The sequence below is a fragment of the Manacus vitellinus genome, unplaced genomic scaffold (assembly GCF_001715985.3).
Source record: "Manacus vitellinus isolate BGI_N305 unplaced genomic scaffold, ASM171598v3 scaffold_31_pilon, whole genome shotgun sequence".
Classification (NCBI taxonomy): Eukaryota; Metazoa; Chordata; class Aves; order Passeriformes; family Pipridae; genus Manacus; species Manacus vitellinus.
The window spans coordinates 6,522,195-6,529,792 of NW_021940379.1; the positions used below are offsets into that span (position 1 = coordinate 6,522,195).

A 7,598-nucleotide genomic window follows, 5' to 3' on the forward strand; every position below is an offset into this window, starting at 1 on the left:
AAAAGAATCTGTAATTATGGCAATTCCTACCACACTGGGATGTATTATTCATTTGTGTGTTTCAGTCAGATAGAGCAAATAGGCAAACTGGAGTAGAAGAACAAGAATATGATATAAATCCATATAATTAGAATAAAACTCCCTCTCTGCAGATGTTTAAGTGTTAGGGTTTTGCCTCCTGCATTATTAGGCTAAGATCCAATTTCCATAAAATTTTAAAAGCCAGTGTCACAATTTGCCAGCTCTGGAGAAAGGGCTGAGTGTCATGAATACAAATCTGAAAATGCCTCTTTGGTTTCTGTTGCTTATCTCCCCTTGGGAATCCACGCAAGAGCAGATGTAAATAACATGCAATAATTTCTAACAGGCAATAACAAATATGAGACAAAGTCGAGAGTTGCCTCTTAGACATCTTATTCTGGCTCACATCACTTCGTGGAGCTCTCCAAGGAAAACACAGAATGGAGAGTGCTGCAAAAACTCAGGCTGAGAATCCCAAAACCAGTGCAGAGTTGCTCTTTGAGTTACCCCTAAAAAGCATTAAGACTCCTCAGGAAATCCCACATAAGGTTCTGCTAGCAGGAAAAGGTTTGTCATCCTTCCCACAGAGGAACCCAAATTACCTAAAATATTCCAGAAATACCCCAGATATTCCAGAAATACTCTTTCCAAGCTGGGTCAGTGCTGCTGCAGGTGCTGAAGTGTGTTTGTTGGCACCACCAGCACATTCATCCCGGGAGCTCCGCAGGACTGCAGTCCCTGCTTATCCTGCACCTCTATATGGTACCAAAGTCCTTAATTGTGCCTCCTTCCCAACCTCAACCCTTCCAGATTTATTCATATGGTTTCCTCCCCCTCTATTTTCTTACTGCCTTTCTTCATTTAAAAAACCCCTCTTATATTTTTCATCATGACATCCTAGACATTTCCAAATACGAAAGCAGCTGGGCATTTGTGTGCAGGAAGCTGAGGCTGCTCTGGGACAGGAGGAACAGGGATGTTTTTTTGGAGACAGGTTGTTGGTACCTGGTGCAGCCTCAGCTGCTGCCTGCTCCCACCTGCTCCCAGGAGGTCCCGTGCAGAGAGGAGATGAGGAGGAGGAGATGAAAGTCTCCTCTTGCCTGCCCTGGCTCAGTGGCACAGCTTCACACCGTGGCCAGGAGTGTAACAACTCCAGTGCAATGTCCAGAGGATTATTTTAATCCAAAAAAGAAGGGGGTTTCTTCTAATGGCTGCCAGAAATAGAAAGCAGTCACAGCTGCTGCTGCAGAGCAGGACAGCTCCAATTCCCAGCTCCCATCTCACACGCTTTGCTTCCTGCCGCTGCCGCCCGCCCGCCGCTCATCCCCCGGCGACGGTGGGTTGGGTGTGGTTCAGTAATGTCCAGTCTGTCCCTCCAGGCAAGTACTTCTGGAGACTGACTCGCAATAAGCACTTGGTCTCCCTCCAGCCGGCTCAGATCCACCGTTTCTGGCGGGGTTTGCCGCTCAACCTGGACAGCCTGGACGCGGTCTACGAGAGAACCAGCGACCACAAGATCGTCTTCTTCAAAGGTGAGAGCAAACACAGTGCAGGAGGGAGCATGTGTGTCCCCTTGGTGTAGAGCCTGGTGCCAGGGTACCTTGGCAGCGTTTTGACCTCTCCTGCAGGCAGGAGATACCAGTGCCAGCCACTGAGCATCTCCCAGGGCAGGTCCGAGATCTGTTGTCTGTGAGCAAGGCAGGAGAAAGCAGCTGGCAAGGAGGGCAGGCAAAAGGTAGCAGTCACGTTCCCCAGAAAAGGAGGGAAATGTCATTGAAGATCAAGTTCTGCCAAATGTAACTGAAATCTGAGCTTTTCAAGAATGAAACACAAGCAGAAACCACCCCCCCACACACACTCCACAGATGCTGTGTCCCTCCTTCGGGCTCTTCTCTTTTTAGTATTTGTTGCTGAGAAGAGAAGAAGTCATAGAGGGGACAAAAATGAAACTGAAGAGCTTGGTTTTGCTGATTACATTTCTGTTACTACATTTTTTCTTAAAATAAGTGGTGTCATCCTCTCTTTTTGTTTTAAAAATCTCACTTGTTTCTTTCAGAGGAGCTGGAGGAACAGACTAGCTCTTGGTTCCTATACAAACATCTAAATCCCCCAACCATCCACTCATGCTGGTTAGATGCCACCCATGCCCTCAGTGTCCTCCAGGCTCTTTGCAGGCACTGACTCTTGTTTCGGAAAGGTTGTGCACTTGAAGTGCTAAATACACCCCAGCCCTCTGTGCTTCCTGGCTGGAAATTGCTTTTTGCCTCTGGACTGTTCTACTCCCAATGTGGTGCAATTCTCAGTTTCAGAAGTGCTGAGCCAAGCCCTTCCGGAAGCAATAATTCTGTTTCAGTTCCTCCAGCCAGGCTGGAGGGATGGCTTATGCCCTGTGCAAGCCCCTATGCTTGCAGAAGTCTTTCCAAGCACAGGCAAAGCCCTCTTGGACTGCTGGCGTGCTGAGCTCTGCAGAGATGTGCCAAGCCCTGCATCTCCCCACGGAGCAGCACATGGAAGGCTCTGTGTGTGTGTCCAGCTGCCTCAGGCAGCCTCCCCCACTCTGCTTTCCCAGAGAGGGAATGGGGCCAACTGGAGCATGGCAGCCCTTATGCCCGGCACCAGACACTCCCAGTCTGGTCTGCAGACCACAGCAGCACTCGCTTCCTTCCCTTCCTCCCTGCCCTGCCTGCTGGGGACGGACAGACAGACAGCAGCTCAGGTCCAGGGGCTCCTCCTGGCTGGAATTCCAGATGTGCCACAGTTGGTGTCTTGCCCCTGCAAGGCAGAGCAGTTCGTGGTCACTGAACTCTCTGCATGTGTTAGTCCTGCCCACCTCCTACCATGAACTCAGGATTTTCCATCCAGCTATAAAACACTGTCTCATTCTCTCCCTCCGGCGCTGTTTCATTGATCCCTGGACAGAAACCAAAGCACACAAATTACCTTGGCCTCTAAGGTCCTGCTGCTGACACACGGGCATGCATTTAAGGGCCTCTTCAGATATTCTAGAAAACCGAGGGAGGAAAAAGTCTGATCCTTAAAATAGGTTGTGTAATACCTAAAAGGACATTGCAGGTTCCCAAAGAGATGTTGTAAAAAAGACTTCCCCAGTGGTTAGAGGATTATGAAGGACATCTGGGTTCATTTCCTTGTTCTGACACAGACCCGGGCCCAGTCACATCATGCTTCATTTTTACTGGGGAAAAAAAAAATCATAGTGATGGTTCTTTACTGCCCAGGGTAGGGCTGAGGAGGTGGCTGTGTAGACACTTGAAGAGCAGTGAGCTGCTCAGCTGGGATTTGTCCAGCCTTCTTACCTCCTCATTACATCCCTTAAAACCCACAGGTCCTTCAGCCTGTCTGGCTCTCTTCCAGAGGGGAACTACATTTGGCTTCTCAGGAGCTCAATACCAGGCAGAAGGTGCCTGTTTTGCCCACTAAAAGTGCATGGAACTTTGTTTCTTGCAGTTGGATATCAGGCAGAAATCCAGGGGGCAGAAAACCAAATGCCTCCACCAAATGCATAAAAGTGACAATGTAGTAACTCTCTGGACATGTTCATGTCCGGGGACCATCATGCTTTCAGAAGCAGAGCAGGGCTATGTCCATGGAAAGCCTGACACTAAAACGCAACTATTCAAAGCTAGAGGTTCCCCAGTGGGCTGAACCCTTCCCTAGCCATCCTTAAATGCCAAGAGCTCAGTCCTGAGGCTTGTCACCACAACAGATAATGAAACATCAGCTCGTCTGTGAGGCAGTGCTGGTTTTGGCCATGAAACAAATGTGATTTTGCTCTGTGCTTCTTTCCTTTCCACAGGAGACAGATACTGGGTCTTCAAGGACAATAACGTGGAGGAGGGATACCCACGGCCCATTTCAGACTTCGGTCTGCCACTGGGAGGAATCGACGCCGCTTTCTCCTGGGCCCACAATGACAAGACTTATTTCTTTAAGGACAATCTCTACTGGCGCTACGACGACCATGAGCGGAGGATGGATCCCGGGTACCCTTCAGAGACCATCCTGTGGAAGGGAATACCAAGCCCTTTGGATGATGCCATGAGGTGGTCAGATGGTGAGTCCACATGCCAGTTCAAAAAAAAACACAAGAAAGAAAATAGTGCTGTATTGAGCTGTAGCCCTTTCTACCCTCCTGCCGACATAATTGCTGAGCCCCTGATGGGATGGCAGTTCCCAGTGTCTGGCAGATGAAGAGGGAGGTGTGCTTCCAGCCAGAGCTCCCCACACTGCTCACTAAAAGACTTTGTAATTCAAACAGGCAACAAAAATATCCTGGGGGGCTAATAATTTCATTTTATTAAAAGAACACAGTTGACGCTGCTTTGCAGTGATTTTTATCCTGGTATGGGCTGATTTGCTCCTCAGTGGTTTTGTTGTTGTTGGATTTTTAGCTGGTTATATGAGGATGCAGACAGAAAATACTTTCAAAGGGATGTTTTCCCTAGAGTTACGACTTATTTTCTGGGGATGAGATTTCTCAGTGGTTTCTTCCTGCTGAAAAGACCACAAAAATTTTGTCACAGGAGACGTTTACAACCAGCCATTCACTCACAACAAAGTGGCACTTCCAGGGTTTATTTACTGGCAACCTAACGGTGTAATAGCAGTCATTAAACCAGGCAGAGGGGAAAAGCTGAATTTTCAAAGCTATTGAGAGTGATAAGCCATTCCTGTAGGCAGGAGTCCTCCTGAGCATGGGACCTGCTTAGAGAGTTCCCAGCCTCCCAGTTCAGAACAGAAAAAATGCACTTGAGAGCTGAAGGTTCCCAGGGACCTGCCAGGCTCAGGTTATTTTTCTGAGCCCAGGGATGGCAGCACATACCCCAGGTCATTAACAGGTAGGTGAGGTCTCCAGCCTTACCATGCCCTGTTACAAGGCAGTCCACTGATGGCCATGGAGAGGTGTGTATGGTGTGTCCAGCTGGGAATTCACAGGACCTTGACCCCACACACCCACAGCACCAGGAGGTGCATCTGCTCTAGGACCCACCACAGAAGAGACAAAATCTCACCATCCACCTCCAGCTGTCTGGTGGTTTCTGTCTGCTGTGAGAGATCCCAGCCAGGCACAGCATCGTCTTCTGGAGCATCCCTCCTGCAGCAAGAGGGAGTACTGGCAACAAGCAGTGGTGTCTCATGTGCCTCCACTGCCCGGGGCTCAGCTGGGGTGGGAATGCTCCTCTGCTGCTCCAAGTGACCCTGGGGTTAGCTCAGCACGGTTCTAATAACACCAAAGTCATGGGTTTGATCCCTGTATGGGCCATTTACTTAAGAGCTGGACTCAGTGACCCTTGTGGGTCCCCTCCAACTCAGAACATTCTGTGATTCTGACTCAAGTGCTCCAGCGGGAGGGCGCCCATCGCCGCTCACCTTGCCTTTGGCTTTTGGTCTCTTTGCAGGGGCAAGTTACTTCTTCAGGGGCAAGGAGTACTGGAAGGTGCTGGACAGCGAGCTGGAGGCCCAGCCCGGTTACCCGCAGTCCATCGCCAGGGACTGGCTGGTGTGCAGTGACATGCAGGCCGACGCCCCGCCGGCAGCCGGGAGCAGCAGGACTGGGGCTCGCTCCAGGCCGGGGCAGCACGACGAGAGCCGCTCCGAGAACGGCTACGAGGTCTGCTCCTGCACCTCGGGCACGCCGCCCCTGAGGGCCCTGCCCGTGCTCAGACTGACAGCCAGCCTGGGGCTGACAGCTCTGTGGACAGCAGCACTGCTCTGTGCAGCCCTATGACAGCTCACCCCACCGGCGGGACAACACCATGGTGCTCCAGGATACAATTCCATGATGCTCACTGTTGCAAGCAGAAAAAAAAAAACAAACACATTCCTAGGAACATGCCAGTGAAGGGTTTGAATTCTCCATGAGAAATGAACAGTGGGTTTTGGTTGGTTGTTTGTTCTGTTTTTTTTTCCTTTTTAGTTTTAAGGTTCAATAACAGATTTTGAGTTCTGCACCTCCTTATTCCCCCATCCTGTTAAAGATGAGAGCAGCCTAACGTTGAATTTAGAAATGTTCCATAGAGATGTGTTGCTCTGGATGTTCAAACACGGCAGACGAGGGAGGGGAGAGCTTCTGGGATGGAGTGGGGACAGAAGAGGTGCTGCTGAGCAGCGACATCCCGGCAGACAGGCGGCGAGGCTGCGGGCGGGAGGTGGTGGTTGTGTGCTGACACGGTGTTCACATCCCATTGGATGTACTGGGCAGAGGGAAAACTGTGGCTCCCCTAAGATTAACGGCAAGGTGATCGTTTCACTGTCAAACCTGCTGTGGTCACTGGTGTCTGGGTAACCTCCATCAGTGTCTACAGGTCAGAAACACCTTTGCCTTCCAGAAGGCAGCGCCGCTTCTCTTTGTATCCGACTCGTTGGAATTTACAATTTCTCTAATAAACCTTGGCTGCCTACACGGAGATCTCCCAGTCCTGCGCCAGACCAAGCCTGCCACCTGCAGTGAGGTGCTGGCTGCTGAGGCTCTGAGCAGCCTCACCTCTAGATGAGCAGCAACCTTGCTGCGTGCAGCTAAATGAGATGCAATTACACCCCAGGCTGACTCGTGCACATGAACTCCTGCTCTTGGAATTCGTCTGTCAGGTTGGATTATGTTTTGGGAGGGATCAAGATGTGTTGCATTCATTTGTGACTCTTCCATACCTGGCTGTGCTGAAAAGGATGAGCTGGAGCAGGGAGGGATGCTGCACAGTCAGCCTCAAACTCCTCTTGATGCCTCTGCCGGGAGTTTGGAGCGGCAGAAGCAAGGTCAAGCACTGCATTGGGATGTTCCTGTTTGGGTTTCTTCCTCACTGCTAATCAATTTTTCTGCTGTATAATTTCAGTATCAGAGTCCTTGAAAATGGTGAGCGAGAACTTGTGCTAAGAACTGTGACAGAGATGTCAGAGAGGTCAGGGCCCTTCAGACTGCTTTTGTCAGGGAGTGCTAAAGGAGTGTCATGGGCAGCAGGTGTTGGGACACACTGTTCTTCTCTGCCCTGCTTCTGGAAAGCTCCTGCAGAAATGTCTCTGGCTGTCCTGCCAGGTCCTGGGGGAGATCTGGCAGCAGGCAGTGTCACTGTAGGACCCAAGGCTGCCCAGAGCCCCTGGTGCCAGCCAGGGCTTTTGCCATGGGGCCAGGTGTAACACAAAGCCCCCTGGGGCACAGTGGGAAAGGCAGAAGTGCACAGTTGCCTCCTGAGAGAAAAAAGGGGTCACCTTGAGTTTCCCTCTCTGCTATTTGCATTTTTAAATAGTCCCAAGCATTCACAAGGTGCAGCTATTTTCAGGATGATGTGCTACAGTGTGATTTTAGGGGTCATCAGTCAGTGGAAACATCCCATTAAACCATTAAATATCCTTTAAGAAAAATACAAACCAGAAAACCTCAGGCATAGCAGCTCCCTCTGCTGAGTAAAGCTGCCTCTGGTGTTCCCACTGCACTGGTCCTGCTCTGCTCTGAGCAGCTCCCCCCCAACCCTCTGCCTGCTGGGCCAAGCACAGGCTGCTAGAGCTGTGGGAGATGGGCAGTTCCTTCAATTCACACCACTTTTCTTCCTCTCAAGTCATGAAGA

The 7,598-nt window shown here is 50.5% G+C and overlaps 1 protein-coding gene across 1 annotated transcript in view; it reads left to right on the top strand.

Annotated features, from left to right (window-relative positions):
* Window positions 1–6,440, top strand: part of MMP17 (matrix metallopeptidase 17) — a 59,927-nt gene extending 53,487 nt beyond the window's left edge. The window contains exons 9-11 of the mRNA XM_018076194.2: window positions 1,401–1,553; window positions 3,836–4,093; window positions 5,439–6,440. Coding sequence (XP_017931683.2) covers window positions 1,401–1,553; window positions 3,836–4,093; window positions 5,439–5,767 — 740 coding nt within the window. The 3' untranslated portion in view covers window positions 5,768–6,440. The remainder of the gene's footprint in view (window positions 1–1,400; window positions 1,554–3,835; window positions 4,094–5,438) is intronic.
* Window positions 6,441–7,598: the final 1,158 nt, after the last annotated feature.